The sequence below is a fragment of the Ranitomeya variabilis genome, chromosome 6 (assembly GCF_051348905.1).
Source record: "Ranitomeya variabilis isolate aRanVar5 chromosome 6, aRanVar5.hap1, whole genome shotgun sequence".
Classification (NCBI taxonomy): domain Eukaryota; kingdom Metazoa; phylum Chordata; class Amphibia; order Anura; family Dendrobatidae; genus Ranitomeya; species Ranitomeya variabilis.
This window is the reverse complement of record NC_135237.1, coordinates 80,056,479-80,073,310: the sequence shown is the minus strand read 5'-3', so window position 1 is coordinate 80,073,310 and position 16,832 is coordinate 80,056,479. Positions and strand designations below refer to the sequence as shown.

At 41.2% G+C, this 16,832-nt stretch overlaps 1 protein-coding gene across 1 annotated transcript in view; it reads left to right on the top strand.

Annotated features, from left to right (window-relative positions):
- The window catches only part of DNAH11 (dynein axonemal heavy chain 11), a 390,030-nt gene that overhangs the window by 287,479 nt on the left and 85,719 nt on the right, over window positions 1-16,832 (top strand). The window contains exons 60-63 of the mRNA XM_077268714.1: window positions 1,299-1,442; window positions 3,873-4,055; window positions 7,751-7,852; window positions 11,895-12,029. Coding sequence (XP_077124829.1) covers window positions 1,299-1,442; window positions 3,873-4,055; window positions 7,751-7,852; window positions 11,895-12,029 — 564 coding nt within the window. The remainder of the gene's footprint in view (window positions 1-1,298; window positions 1,443-3,872; window positions 4,056-7,750; window positions 7,853-11,894; window positions 12,030-16,832) is intronic.

Genomic DNA, 16,832 nt, shown 5'->3' with positions numbered 1-16,832 from the left:
AAAATATTAGAAGCAAAAAAAATGTGGTAAAATATTTAATAACATAAATAACATACTATTATATGTGGTGTTATTATATATAATAGTATGTTATTATGTTGGAAGCTGCGGGACCAGTGTGGTGTCTGTGAAGTACGATATGAAGACGCTGGAGGGTGAGTATAAGGGCTCATTTCCACATGCGAGGCACACGTCCGTATCTCGCATGTGGAACCAAGCTCTGGCGCCGGCACTTTGGAGCGGAGCTGTGCAGCTCCATGTGTTCCTATGCGGCCGCACGCTCCGCTCTGGAGTGCCGGCTCCACAGCTTGGTTTCCACATGCGAGATACGGACGTGTGCCTCGCATGTGGAAATGAGCCCTAAGAATGGGGGCACAGGGCTTATAGTGAAAGCACCACTCCAGCACTGCAAAATAACACTGGAGTGCTGCTTTAAAATCCCATGGGAGAACTATAACTCCCAGCATGTCCTGCAGATCCTATGACATGCTGGGAGTTATAGTTCACCAAAGGAGTGGCAGAGTGCTTTATTGTGTTTTGTAAAGACTGACCTCTTAATTGTGGCAGCCAGCCACACTGTTGTGAGGTAAAAGCTGGAGCATCCCATGGCTGCACACACAAGAGCCCTCCCTGTTGTTGTTGCCTTTCCACAGCGCAGGACATAAGAGGAAGCTGCAGATTCTAGGTGGGAGTCTGAAGGACCTGTGATGATGTCAGAAGAGGGAGGGCTCTGAGCTGCCATGTGATGCTCCAGCCCGCCCACTTCTGACATCACACAGGTCCTCCCTGTGCACCAGACAGCTCAGCGTCCAGCACAGGCAGGTATACAGCGATCTCCTGGCCCCTGCTGCTGCCTCCTCCTCCCCCGGACACACAGATTCTCCCCGGAATCAGTGCTGGGGAAACTGTGTGTCCCTGCTTAAGTGCAGCATTCATTTGCTGCTCCCGGCTCACCGCTCAGCTGATCGGTGGGCGGGGAGCAGCTAATAAATATTCACTGCACTTAATCAGCGGGGCCATGTGGTTTCCCCAGCAGCTGATTCCGGGCAGCGGGGACATCCTGAAGTGGGATAACAGTGCGATCCCACTCGCTGCTGCCCCCCTCCCCACATGCTATATCCGTACTATAAGACGCACCCACACTTTCCTCCCAAATTTGGAGGAAAAAAAGTGCGTCTTATAGTCCGAAAAATACGGTATGTCATAGGAAGCTGAATAAAATGATACCTTGATATCGGCTGTCCGATAATGCTACCACTTTAGTCTGAATACTAACAATCTGTTTTCTTGTCTCAAAGGTAAACCTTACTGAGCTTAAAACCTTCCCTAACCCACCAACAGCAGTAATAAATGTTACCGCTGCTGTAATGGTGCTGCTGGCTCCCCGAGGCAGGATAGCTAAAGACCGGAGCTGGAAAGCATGCAAGACACTTATGGGAAAGGTAATGTTCATGGCATACTGCTGACTTTTCAGGGATATTGGGTGACATGTTTGTCTCATATTTGCATGAATTTGCAGTTGGTAGTCCAGTTTTCTTACCTACAGGTCACACAAAGTTTTCCTTGACTTAGAGGACACATCACTGGGAAATCACCGCATAAAAAAGTGTGATTCAACATACTTGGCTCAATGGCTTAATGACCGGGCAAGGACTTGTGCAACGTTGTGTTATCTTAAATGGGTTGTCCGGATTTAGGGTACAAGTGTGCAGGCACTCTATGTGACTGCAGACTTGTAAAGCCTCACAACGCACACACAGTACGCTGTGAGGATTCTCCAGCATCGGGAGTCGGCAGTCATGTGACCGCAAGTATGTAATTTGCATAATTTGGCCACATTCCAACTAGACATGTCTGGACTCGGACAATACACTTGCATTGAGCTAGGCTGCACAGTCTAGTCGGCATGTGACCTTATGTATGCGCATCACATACTTGAAGTATGTAGACAACAAAAAATTGGAGTACCAATATCCAAGAAGAAGTAAAATCACAATAATTTTTATTTTACTGATAAATATAAGGCACCGAAACAATGTGAAACATAGTCATATCATAAAAGTTTTTTGCAAGATAAAGACTCAGGTGCAGCAATTCACATGCATACAAACAGCACAACCAAGTAAGATAAAGTAAAATGATATACCATTGCTAGTAAAGTGACAGTGCTTCAAATATACCCAGAGTTTAAGTGGTGATAATAGGGGTAGCCATGTCAAATATAGTGTGGTCAGTGTCACATATAGTAACATGTGATACCGATCGTATTACACATGGCATCCACTGAAAATCACATTCGATCAATAGTTCTTACCCATAGTTGTGATGCTCGTCGCACGTGTAACTCCTACGCGCGTTTCGCTTGGGCTTCGTCAGGGGGCTGAGACGAAGCATTGACATGGCTACCCCTATTATCACCACTTAAACTCTGGATATATTTGAAGCACTGTCACTTTACTAGCAATGGTATATCATTTTACTTTATCTTACTTGGTTGTGCTGTTTGTATGCATGTGAATTGCTGCACCTGAGTCTTAGTCTTGCAAAAAACTCTTATGATATGACTATGTTTTACGTTGTTTCGGTGCCTTATATTTATCAGTAAAATAAAAATTATTGTGATTTTACTTCTTCTTAGATATTGGTACTCCAATTTTTTGTTGTGTACGGTATCGTTAGGAGTAGTTCCATGGCTATTGCATGTTGTGGTTGGGTTACTCAGGCCTGAGGCCACCCCTATTGATTTGTATGTTGTCCTAAAGATTTTGTTTGCCATACTTGAAGTATGTGCTATGAGGATTCCCAAGTCTGCAGTCACATAGAGTGACTGCAGACTTGTACCCTAAGGCCAGACAACCCCTTTAATCCTCCCAAGTGAGATAGTCTTCTGTGACAAGTTATCAAGATGGTGCTTTGTGAGTCTTGTAAACCTTGGCTACAAGTTCGTATAGTAAAAATTAAATCCGTGCTTGGCACTAAACACTATAAAATCAAATATATCCGCCAGAGCTCAGCAGATGTCCCCAGCTGCGGCGGTGCTCAGTATGTTGCTAGAGCACATGACAATATTGTAGAAACACAGAATAATATACTGCATTCACCAAGCTTGGTGAACACATTCTTTTACTTTGAAGAAGTGCATATTCATAGCAGAGCATTACCTAGAATAAGAGCGGGCAACGGCCGTTTCACATTAATTCACGCTTCAACCAAAACTGTCAGATGACTCGTGAGTGAACGCCAATAAACAGTTGCTAGGTCCTACGGCATATAGCTCTCCCCTATGAAATTAATATGTGCGCCTTCTAAATAAAATATTTTTTTCACAACACTTGGTGAGTGTCGTATCATCTTCCATTTTTCTATGAAGCTTTAACTACATCTGTACTCCAGAACATACTGATGGGTGAATTGTGCAACAAAACCACAATAGTGCCGATCTTAAGTAAAGCGTTTATGTGGGCAGCAGAAAACATGCGGTGCTATGTATGGTTACATCCATATGAAGATGTAAATACATAAAGTGTCATACAACCATGTTATCGACCCCAATGATTTTGTGTTTTAGAATGTCTTATGTACTTGCAGTATCTCTGTTTTACCTGTATATCAGGTTAATGTAGGAGCAGACAAGCAGTGTCCCTTTTGTATTACACTAGATAATAGGCTTATGGCTATGAAATTGGCCCTAGTTTGAATGTGCCTGTTGGCGATAGGCAATGTATGTGTATGACGACCGTTTCAGTACGTCGCCGAGGAATATGTTGGCACCATAGAAACCAGCAGAAATAATAAAAAATGGCTGGTTTGCCAAACTGACCTTGTGCATTAACGCATTCTTACTTTTTGTATTCTATATTTTATCAATCTAGGTTGATGACTTTTTGCAAGCATTAATCTCTTACGACAAGGAGCATATTCATGATAACTGTTTAAAAGTGGCAAAGGAACAGTACCTGAAAGATCCAGAATTTAACCCGGACCAGGTTCGCTCAAAGTCATTTGCGGCAGCTGGCCTTTGTGCTTGGGTCATCAATATTGTGAAATACTATGAGGCAAGTCTTTCATTTCCTATTAATCGTGATGGTTCTCGTGCTCCATGCTATACACATATGGCAAACAAGTACCTGCACCGCAAAGAGTTAACAGTGAAGGAGCAGCAGCATGGAGATAACAATGGTCTTTTGTGCATAGTGCCTGTTATATTAACTTACATGCATTACCTGACATTACCATTAGTTGAAGCAGTCACATCGGTGCATTGGGGCCTCACTAATACCAAAAACAGAATTTTACCTCACTAACATAATCTTTTATTAAATATGCATTCAATGCCAGTAAATTACTGAGGGCCAAGGAACAGTGAACAAACAGTTAATACTTTTGGATACGCTAGCAGAAGGACATGAGAAGAGGGCTGTAACTATATGGGTGATGTGGTTGCAATTGCATCGGGCTCCTAAAGAATAGGGGGCCCACAAAGTATTTTGACCCATATGAGAAGACCAGTAGTGTTAAGGACCCAGGGTTGGGTCCTTGTTGAAGATTATGTATTCGTGGCAATGAACTTCAAGTTATGCAACTTGAATGGTGGACGAAGGCAATTTTTCTGCTTGCTAGATTAGACCAAATACTTCTTCCAATATGTGCTTTATTTGTTTTTGTACTGCTAATAATCACTGTCAGAATAGCCTGGACACTAAAATCCTTTGGACCTCCACCCTTACTTTTCTATTTTATGTAAGTGGTGTTGAGCGATTCATCAGCTCCATCCTACAGCGCAGCACCTGGAGACGTTGACTGAGGATCTTTGGTTTCTTGCTTTTCTGTAAAGACGTGACGTTCTTGAATGCTCCCTGATGAGCCTTCAGATTGAGAGCAGAAATGGGCCAAGGTGCAACACAATGGGATGAAACCCTTCATGAATCGCCAATAAGTTTATTCTTTATTGAAGGATCATTGTTCTTCTCTTTTTCAGAGGAATGAGATTTGTGGGATCATATATGGATTTTCACGTTTAGGATACTATTATATATCATTGTAAATATTACAGTGGGTCTCCTGTGCTAATGGAAGTGTGTGAGAGTGACGTGAACAATAGGGCATGCTAAGGCTGGTTTTACACTTGCCGTGTTTTTTTGGCCTGTTTTTGCGGCCTCAATGCATTTCTATGGGGCCACAAAACTGGGCCGCAAAAATTCGTAGGAGCGCGGTATGCCATGAGGGCCGTTAAAAAAAATATCGAGCTTGCTCGATATATTTCACGGCTTACGGACACGCCCCCCATTGTAAATCAATGGAGCAGCAAAAACAATGGAAGGGTGTTTTTGTGGTGCGCCGTGACTTCCGGTTTTGCGGACCGACGTTTTTTTTTCCCAATACTTTTGCTATAGTATTGGGAACCTGAAAAATGGCGATCCACAAGTTTTTTGCGGTCCGATATTGCGGCAGACCTTTAAAATTGCGGCGAATACGGCCCGCAAAAAATGCCCGCAATAACGGCGTGCAAAAAAACCCGGTAAGTGTAAAAGCAGCCTCAGGGTAAGCCGAAGTCATGGGTTTGGTACGGTATATCTTACATTTCTCTTAGGGTGCCAACCTTTGCAATTAGTAAGGGTATTGGGTAGGGTCTAACAGAGCAACTGCTTTCATCAATCGCATGACCTACAGTTGTGGCCAAAAGTATTGACACCCCTGCAATTCTGTCAGATAATACTCAGTTTCTGCCTGAAAATGATTGCAAACACAAATTATTTGTTATTATCTTCATTTAATTTGTCTTAAATGAGAAAACACAAAAAGAATTGCCCTAAAGCCAAATTGGATATAATTCCACACCAAACATAAAAAAGGGGGTGGATAAAAGTATTGGCACTGTTCGAAAAATCATGTGATGCTTCTCTAATTTGTGTAATTAACAGCACCTGTAACTTACCTGTGGCACCTAACAGGTGTTGGCAATAACTAAATCACAATTGCAGCCAGTTGACATGGATTAAAGTTGACTTAACCTCTGTCCTGTGTCCTTGTGTGTACCACATTGAGCATGGAGAAAAGAAAGAAGACCAAAGAACTGTCTGAGGACTTGAGAAACCAAATTGTGAGGAAGCATGAGGAATCTCAAGGCTACAAGTCCATCTCCAAAGACCTGAATGTTCCTGTGTCTACCGTGTGCAGTGTCATCAAGAAGTTTAAAGCCCATGGCACTGTGGCTAACCTCTCTAGATGTGGACGGAAAAGAAAAATTGACAAGAGATTTCAACGCAAGATTGTGCGGATGTTGGATAAAGAACCTCGACTAACATCCAAACAAGTTCAAGCAGTCCGAGGGTACAACAGTGTCAACCCGTACTATCTGTCGGCGTCTGAATGAAAAGGGACTGTATGGTAGGAGACCCAGGAAGACCCCACTTCTTACCCTGAGACATAAAGAAGCCAGGCTGGAGTTTGCCAAAACTTACCTGAAAAAGCCTAAAACGTTTTGGAAGAATGTTCTCTGGTCAGATGAGACAAAAGTAGAGCTTTTTGGGCAAAGGCATCAACATAGAGTTTACAGGAGAAAAGAGGCATTCAAAGAAAAGAACACGGTCCCTACAGTCAAACATGGCGGAGGTTCCCTGATGTTTTTGGGTTGCTTTGCTGCCTCTGGCACTGGACTGCTTGACCGTGTGCATGGCATTATGAAGTCTGAAGACTACCAACAAATTTTGCAGCATAATGTAGGGCCCAGTGTGACAAAGCTGGGTCTCCCTCAGAGGTCATGGGTCTTCCAGCAGGACAATGACCCAAAACACACTTCAAAAAGCACTAGAAAATGGTTTGAGAAAAAGCACTGGAGACTTGTAAGGTGGCCAGCAATGAGTCCAGACCTGAATCCCATAGAACACCTGTGGAGAGATCTAAAAATGGCAGTTTGGAGAAGGCACCCTTCAAATATCAGGGACCTGGAGCAGTTTTCCAAAGAAGAATGGTCTAAAATTCCAGCAGAACATTGTAAGAAACTCATTGATGGTTACCGGAAGCGGTTGGTCGCAGTTAATTTGGCTAAAGGTTGTGCAACCAAGTATTAGGCTGAGGGTGCCAATACTTTTGTCTGGCCCATTTTTGGAGTTTTGTGTGAAATGATCAATGTTTTGCTTCATTCTCTTTTTTGTTTTTTCATTTAAGACAAATTAAATGAAGATAATAATACCAAAGAATTTGTGTTTGCAATCATTTTCAGGACGAAACTGAGTATTATCTGACAGAATTGCAGGGGTGTCAATACTTTTGGCCAAAACTGTATGCCTTCGTTGATATATTGAGACTATTATTTGGCAATTGGGTCTATTAAAAGTGATTAGACATGGTCTATCTTTCATATGTGATTTATCTTCTTGTGTCCAGCTATTAGTGTGGCTAAAAATATCATACTTACTATATGTTCACTATTTTCACTATTCCTCTGCCTGTCTAATGTATTGATTTTTGGCACACAGTTTTTATTTGATTTTTAATGAATATCAAATGCAATATAATATTTTTGTGGGGTATTTTTGTTTTTGGCCTCACTAATACTAATAAGAAATGTGACATCTTCCTGCCCTAGAAGCCATTATAACCCAAATGAGTTAGGAGATGGTGAAAGATTTTCTGAAGTAACTGTGTTCTGCATTTGTCATCTTTTTTCCAACAAGCACAACCACGAATAAGATAAAATGCTGAAACAGTAAAATGTAAATCATTGTTCTTTTCTGTTTTACTTTTTCAGGTTTATTGTGATGTTGAACCTAAACGCAGAGCACTGTCTCAAGCCAATGATGATCTCAAAGGAGCTACTGAAAAACTTGATGCAATTCGTAAAAAACTTCACGTAAGTTAATTTTAGTAAGTGATTTTAGGTTCTGAAATGTGATATTAATTTTTAAAGGGAATAAATGGTTAGAAGATCAAAAATGGTATGTTATACAGTACCCTATAAGTTATGCTTAGCTGTTATTTCCTTTTTTCTTAGTTTCTGTTACATAGCTGTATTTCCAGTTAGCTCCATTAGAGCATAGCTGTTAGATGTTCTTACAGCTTGAAGGAAACATGTCATCAGAAAATTACTTCTTATTAATGATGAGCGAATATACTCGTTACTCGAGATTTCTCGAGCATGCTTGGGGGTCCTCCGAGTATTTTTTAGTGCTCGGAGATTGTTTTTCTTGCCGCAGCTATTCTTCCCTAGCAACCAGGCAACCCCCACATGTACTTATGCTGGCTAACAGATGTAAATCATTCAGCTGCGGCAAGAAAAACTAAATCTCTGAGCACTAAAAAATACTCGGAGGACCCCGAGCATGCTCGAGAAATCTCGAGTAACGAGTATATTCGCTCATCACTACTTATTATGTTCATAAGGTTTTGTGTCCATGTGTTTTTTATATTGTTAATGATTATTTTTTCAATTTGCAATTATACTATCTATATTAAAAAAAAATAAGAAACCTTGCAATATTCATACTTGCCACTAACCTAAGTACTAGACTCATAATTCCTATAATGATGAATGACACATTTCTGTGTAGTAGATAATACAGTAGCTACTGTTCACAATATGTGATTGTCATAGCTCACCTCTTCCTCACCTTTGCCCAGATCAGAGAATGCCTAAAAAACTTTCCTACACAAGTGAGTCAAGTAAGTCTACTGCTGGATATCTCCATGTGGCAGCTAAAAAAAACCAAGAAGTATGAGCCTAATATTAGGCTTCGTAGCCAGCGATTAAAATACAGTGCCTTGCGAAAGTATTCGGCTCCCTGGAACTTTTCAACCTTTTCCCACATATCATGCTTCAAACATAAAGATACCAAATGTACATTTTTGGGGGAAGAACCAACAACAAGTGGAACACAGTTGTGAAGATGAAAGAAATTTATTGGTCATTTTAAATTTTTGCGGAAATTGAAAAACTGAAAAGTGGGGCGTGCAATATTATTAAACTCACTCCAGAAGTTCATTGTGGATCTCTGAGTGATCCAATGTTGTCCTAAATGCTTAATGATGAGAAATATAATCCACCTGTGTGTAATCAAGTCTCCGTATTAATGCACCTGCTATGTGATAGTCTCAGGGTTCTGTTTGAAGCACAGAGAGCATCATGAAGACCAAGGAACACAACAGGCAGGTCCGTGATACTGTTGTGGAGAAGTTAAAAGTTGGATTTGCATACAAAATGATTTCCAAAACTTTAAACATCCCAAGGAGCACTGTGGAAGCGATCATATTGAAATGGAAGGAGTATCATATCACTGCAAATCTACCAAGACCCGGCCGTCCCTCTAAACTTTCATGTCAAGCAAGGAGAAGACTGATCAGAGATGCAGCCAAGAAGCTCATGATCACTCTGGATGAACTGCAGAGATCTACAGCTGAGGTGGGACAGTCTGTCCATAGGACAACAATCAGTCGTGCACTTCACAAATCTGGCCTTTATGGAAGATTGGCAAGAAGAAAGCCATTTCTCAAAGATATCCACAAAAAGTGTAATTTAAAGTTTGCAACAAGCCACCTGGGAGACACACCAAACATGTGGAAAAAGGTGCTCTGGTCAGATGAAACCAAAATCGAACTTTTTGGCAACAATGCCAAATGATATGTTTGCCGTAAAGGCAACACAGTTCATCACCCTGAACACACCATCCCCACTGTCAAGCATGGTGGTGGCAGCATCATGGTTTGGGCCTGCTTTTCTTCAGCAGGGACAGGGAAGATGGTTAAAATTGATGGGAAGATGGATGTAGGCAAATACAGAACCATTCTTGAAGAAAACCTGTTGGTCTGCAAAAGACCGGAGACTGGGACAGAGATTTGTCTTCCAACAAGACAATGATCCCAAACATAAAGCAAAAGTTCGATTTTGGTTTCATCTCACCAGAGCACCTTCTTCCACATGTTTGATGTGTCTCCCAGGTGCCTTGTTGCAAACTTTAAATTACACTTTTTATGGATATCTTTGAGAAATGGCTTTCTTCTTGCCAATCTTCCATGAAGGCCAGATTTGTGCAGGGTACGACTGATTGTTGTCCTATGGACAGACTATCCCACCTCAGCTGTAGATCTCTGCAGTTCATCCAGAGTGATCATGGGCCTCTTGGCTGCCTCTCTGATCAGTCTTCTCCTTGTTTGAGATGAAAGTTTAGAGGGATGGCCGGGTCTGGGTAGATTTGCAGTGGTATGATACTCCTTCCATTTCAATATGATCGCTTGCACAGTGCTCCTTGGGATGTTTAAAGTTTTGGAAATCATTTTGTATCCAAATCCGGCTTTAAACTTCTCCACAACAGTATCACGGACCTGCTTGTTGTTGTGTTCCTTGGTCTTCATGATGCTCTCTGTGCTTCAAACAGAACCCTGAGACTATCACAGAGCAGGTGCATTTATACGGACACTTCATTACTCAAAGGTGGATTATATTTATCATCATTAGGCATTTAGGACAACATTGGATCATTCAGAGATCCACAATGAACTTCTTGAGTGAGTTTGCTGCACTGAAAGTAAAGGGGCCGATTAATATTGCAAGCCCCGCTGTTCAGTTTTTGAATTTCAACAAAAATGTAAAATAACCAATGAATTTAGTTCAACTTCATAATTGTATTCCACTTGTTGTTGATTCTTCACTAAAAATTTACATTTGGTATCTTTATGTTTGAAGCATGATATGTGGGAAAAGGTTGAAAAGTTCCAGGGAGCCGAATACTTTTGCAAGGCACTGTATGTGGACAGAAAGATAAGAGTTATGGCTGTGGGAAGAAGGAAAGGAAAAAATAGAAACGAAAAAACAGAAATTGGCTCTATCATGAAATGGTTAAGCTAGGATGAAGCAAATTACACAGCTAGAACATTGCTCTTGAGTTAGCAATAGTGATCTAAAACTTTTTTTTAACTTGAGTGCTACTTTAATAACAGTGCTTTTAGGGAGTAAGGGTATTCTGAGACACTCCCCTTTCAAAAGTAGGTTAATGGGCTACCCAATAGACACTCGGCCCAGATGGTGCCCGTGTCCAAAGGAAGATGACACTGCAGGATCGTCTGAGTTCATTTTATAGGTAATACCAGATGTATGTATTCAGTGCATCAAGGGTCTTGTAACTAGTAGCATAAACTACTGTAAGAAGATTCAGCAAGAAATAGGGAGAGGCAGTCCTTTTCTTTATCACTGCTTTTGATTGCTCCTCAACATTTAAAGCACCACTCCAGCAGTTTTTTTTGTTATATTAGTGCTGGAGTGGTGTCACTAATGCAAGTTTCCTTCCCATAGTATTACACTCACCAGCCGCCATATTCATCTGTTCTCAATGCCACTCCGGTCATCTTCTGCAGGTTGTGACCTGTTGGATCCCTCCAGTGTTTGCTGGGCTGGCCAGGAGTCACTACCTAATGTAAGTGAGAGCCAGAACTAGGCCTGAACAAGGCTCTCATACACTTACATTGAGAGCTTGTGACCGTCACCTCTGACTTCCGGTCAGTCAGAAATTGCAGTCACAAGACTGGAGCAGCTCTGGGAAGAGCAAAAGACTGTGGCTGCTAAGTAAAAAACAAGGGGCAGGTAACATTTGTTAGTACCACCTCTACACTCCAGCGGTGAAATAAAAATAAAAAAAACTCTGTAGTGGTGCTTTAATTTTCAAATTTTCTTCACCTATTTAATTTTTTACTACATCAACTATCCAGATGGGGGATGTGATACATGTTCTGTCTCATATCTTATTAGCAATGTTGTTCTTGCACTGCTCTTCCTAAAGTTGTTTTATTTGTTGTGACACTTGCACATTTAAAATGTTGGCATGACTTGGGCATCTCATAGATGTAAAGCAGTACTTCATGTTCAAATACATATTTGTAATATAGACCTGTGCTTATATTTAAAGGATCTGGACAACAATTTGAAGAGACTGACGCAGTCTTTTCAGAAAGCAACAGCTGAGAAAGTCAGGTGCCAAGAAGAGGTTAATCGTACTAACACCACCATAGAACTGGCCAACAGACTTGTCAAGGGACTCGAGGTTAGTAAAGAACTTTTCTTTCTACAATTGCAATAAAAAACATTCAAACCCCATTGCAAATAAGGTGTATTAGCAAAATGTGTAAACTTTCTGGTCTTTGCAATAATCCACAGAAGCAAAAACAATTTAAATAACTCCACACAACTAATATAAAAATTGTTTTCCCCAAACTCAACTTTTTTCCTGCCCTTTCATGACAAGCGTTTTTAGTTCTTAGTAGGACACCTTTGGCTGTTATAACATGCTGCAAACATGATGCATAGCCAGACACCAATGTTACTGAGGAATCTCAGCCCATTCTTCACAGCAGTGGCCTAAAACCAAGTGTAGAATTCTAAAGAAATGACACTTACAAAATGAATAATTATGTTTTTTTATTATTCACATTGCAGCCAACTTGTAGCTTTAGACTGTGTTCCTACTTGCAGTTTTATTATTTTTTGTTGCTGTTAAAGGGGTTATCCACTACTCAGACAACACCATCTCAATCACCATGTTTCCACTAATTAAAATAATAACGCCTATACACAACTCTGGTACCGGCACCACTCCAGCGGTGTTGCCGCTGACTCAGGGTTTGTGAGACATTGTTATATCACTTGATCCCAGTGGCCGCTTCACTCTCTCCGTTTTCAAAAGTCAAATCTGGAGGAAGTGATAATTGCAGCTGCTGATTAAAGTGACTTGGATATTTTATTTGTCTGAAGGATGGGAAAGTGAAGCGGCTACTAATAAGTCACAGGAATAATATGATATGACAATGTCAATAATATGATATGACAATGCTCAAAAATATCTCCAGAATCCATCCTTTCCTCAACCGTCAATCTACTAAAATGCTTGTGCATGCCCTCATCATCTCCCGCCTTGACTACTGCAACATCCTTTTCTGGGACCTCCCTGCTAACACCCTTGCACCTCTCCAGTCCATCCTTAACTCTGCTGCCCGACTAATTCATCTCTCTCCTCGCTACTCCTCCGCTTCCCCCCACTGAAAATCTCTTCACTGGCTCCCATTCCCTCAGCGTATCCAGTTCAAAATACTAATACTGACCTACAAAGCCATCCATAACCTGTCTCCTCCATATATCTCTGAACTAATCTCCCGATATCTTCCCTCATGTAATCTCCGGTCCTCCCAAGACCTCCTTCTCTCCTCCTCACTTATTCGCTCCTCATCCAACCGCCTCCAAGACTTCTCCAGAATATCCCCCATCCTCTGGAATTCTCTGCCCCAACATCAACTGACTATCAACCACATTCGGATCCTTCAGACCGAACCTGAAAACCCATCTCTTCAGGAAAGCCTACAGCCTGCACTGACCCCGCTGCCTCCTCATCACTACCGGAGATACTGCCTCACCAACACCGGAGCTCCTGCAACCCCCAACTATTGTCTCCTTCCCCATAATCCTGTAGAATGTAAGCCCGCAAGGACAAGGTCCTCGCCCCTCTGTATCAGTCTGTCATTGCTAGCTTGTTTACTGTAAGTGGTATATGTAACTTGTATGTAACCCATTCTCGTGTACTGCACCATGGAATCAATGGTGCTATATAAATAAATAATAATAATAATAATAATAATAATGTCACACGAGCCCCGAGAGAGCCAGTGGCAACATCGCTGAAATAGCGTCTGCGCTGGAGGGGAGTATAAGTGTTATTATTTTACTTGGTGGAATATGGAAAAATGCTGTAAAGAACTATTATGTGAAAATATATTTTGCAATATATGGACCAATTATAAATTGAAAATGTTGCTCAGCCTTGTAATAAAAGTCTGCAGTCACTCTGTGTGACTGCAGACTTCTGAATCCTTACAGCATTTGCGCCGCACACTGTCAGGATTCACTGGTATTTCTGGCAAGAGCTTGCAGTTATATATATATATATATATATATATATATATATATATATATATATATATATATATATATATTATATATATTATATTATATATATATATATATATATATATATATACAGTGCCTACAAGTAGTATTCAACCCCCTGCAGATTTAGCAGGTTTACACATTTGGAATTAACTTGGCATTGTGACACTTGGACTGTAGATCAGCCTGGAAGTGTGAAATGCACTGCAGCAAAAAAGAATGTTATTTCTTTGTTTATTTTTTTTCTAAATTGTGAAAAGTTTTTTCAGAGGGTCATTTATTATTCAACCCCTCAACCCCCCAGAATTCTGTTTGGTTCCCCTAAAGTATTAAGAAGTAGTTCAGGCACAAAGAACAATGAGCTTCACATGTTTGGATTAATTATCTCTTTTTCCAGCCTTTTCTGACAATTTAAGACCCTCCCCAAACTTGTGAACAGCACTCATACATGGTCAACATGGGAAAGACAAAGGAGCATTCCAAGGCCATCAGAGACAAGATCGTGGAGGGTCACAAGGCTGGCAAGGGGTACAAAACCCTTTCCAAGGAGTTGGGCCTACCTGTCTCCACTGTTGGGAGCATCATCCAGAAGTGGAAGGCTTATGGAACTACTGTTAGCCTTCCATGGCCTGGACAGCCTTTGAAAGTTTCCTCCCGTGCCGAGGCCAGGCTTGTCCGAAGAGTCAAGGCTAACCCAAGGACAACAAGGAAGGAGCTCCGGGAAGATCTCATGGCAGTGGGGACATTGGTTTCAGTCAATACCATAAGTAACGTACTCCACCGCAATGGTCTCCGTTCCAGACGAGTCCGTAAGGTACCTTTACTTTCAAAGCGTCATGTCAAGGCTCGTCTACAGTTTGCTCATGATCACTTGGAGGACTCCGAGACTGACTGGTTCAAGGTTCTCTGGTCTGATGAGACCAAGATCGAGATCTTTGGTGCCAACCACACACGTGACGTTTGGAGACTGGATGGCACTGCATACGACCCCAAGAATACCATCCCTACAGTCAAGCATGGTGGTGTCAGCATCATGCTGTGGGGCTGTTTCTCAGCCAAGGGGCCTGGCCATCTGGTCCGCATCCATGGGAAGATGGATAGCACGGCCTACCTGGAGATTTTGGCCAAGAACCTCTGCTCCTCCATCAAGGATCTTAAGATGGGTCGTCATTTCATCTTCCAACAAGACAAAGACCCAAAGCACACAGCCAAGAAAACCAAGGCCTGATTCAAGAGGCAAAAAATCAAGGTGTTGCAGTGGCCTAGTCAGTCTCCTGACCTTAACCCAATTGAAAACTTGTGGAAGGAGCTCAAGATTAAAGTCCACATGAGACACACAAAGAACCTAGATAACTTGGAAAAGATCTGCATGGAGGAGTGGGCCAAGATAACTCCAGAGACCTGTGCCGGCCTGATCAGGTCTTATAAAAGACGATTATTAGCTGTAATTGCAAACAAAGGTTATTCCACAAAATATTAAACCTAGGGGTTGAAGAATAATTGACCCACACTTTTATGTTTAAAATTTATAAAAATTTAACTGAGCAACAAAACTTTTTGGTTTGTAAGATTTATGCATCTGTTAATAAATCCTGCTCTTGTTTGAAGTTTGAAGGCTCTAACTTATTTGCATCTTATTAAACCTGCTAAATCTGCAGGGGGTTGAATACTACTTTTAGGCACTGTGTATATATGTATATATATATATATATATATATATATATATATATATATATATATATATATATGTAATATATACACATGGGGTCATGTGCCAACTGTACACACTCAACCTCGCTCAACACAAGTAAATTAAGCAAGGCTGAGCATGTCTGTGACGACACAGCATTTTATCTTCATTAACCAGACGTTTACTTTCAGTAAGCCAGGTATATTTGACTGTTATCTATAGGTTTATTTTTGAACTTATGTGTTTCTTTCTGGTTGGTCAAGAAAACACATACTTTTGTTTTGACGTTCATTGAAATTTATTGTGCTTTTATCATGGATGACAGAAACACAGGGCAGTTGAACAATGATATTTGCTGATGTGTCTATTGCACATTGTCCTGGCCAGCTAGCTTGTTGACTTGCAAAACAGAGGAGTAAAAACTATGCATATTGATTAGATGATCAAACAATGTGAGTCAACCCCATCACATCTTTCTATTGACCTCTGGATGCTGGCTTGAAGGACAGTTGATAACCATAAAAAGAAGAGATAGCAAGCTTGTGACCCTCCGATCAGCCGGCCTTGTACCTCAGTGGACTGTCAGCTTCCTAAGTTTGTTGCCTCTCTGTGCATGCCACAGGTGAGGTAGTCGGCCCTGGAAGCTCTGAAGTCACAGCTGCTCTTATCATGGCTAGTCAGCGTAAGTGTGATACTCTGTAATTGGCACCATCTTTGGTGTTTTGCTGGAACAGTTCTATGTGTTATTTGCCTGTTTTGTGGTTCAGTAAAGACTAGCCAAACTGTTTTACCCTCACCCTGTGTTGTCTGAGTAGTATTATGCTCATGGTAAAAGTAGAACAGGCGTTCGGTGGGATGATTCCTGGTCCATGCGGTTTTGGCTAGCAGACTAGGGCAGCCGCTGACCCCAGTGTCTCCACAATATCTATGCGAAATTTGTCTGGAAATATGCAAATTGCATACATTCATTCATATAACTGCCCGCTCTCATGAGCAATACTGGAGAATCATGACAATGTGTGATGTGCATATTGTAAGGGTTTAGAAGTTTGCTGTCAGACTGACTGCAGACTTTTATCGGAAGTCTGGACAACCCAGTTAAATGCTGTTAACAGCAGCTCCAACCTTGTGCAGAAAACAGAATAAAAACTCTATGCTAATCATTAAACAAAGATTACAAAAATAGCTTATGTTTCACTATCTAGTTTTGATTACTTGGTA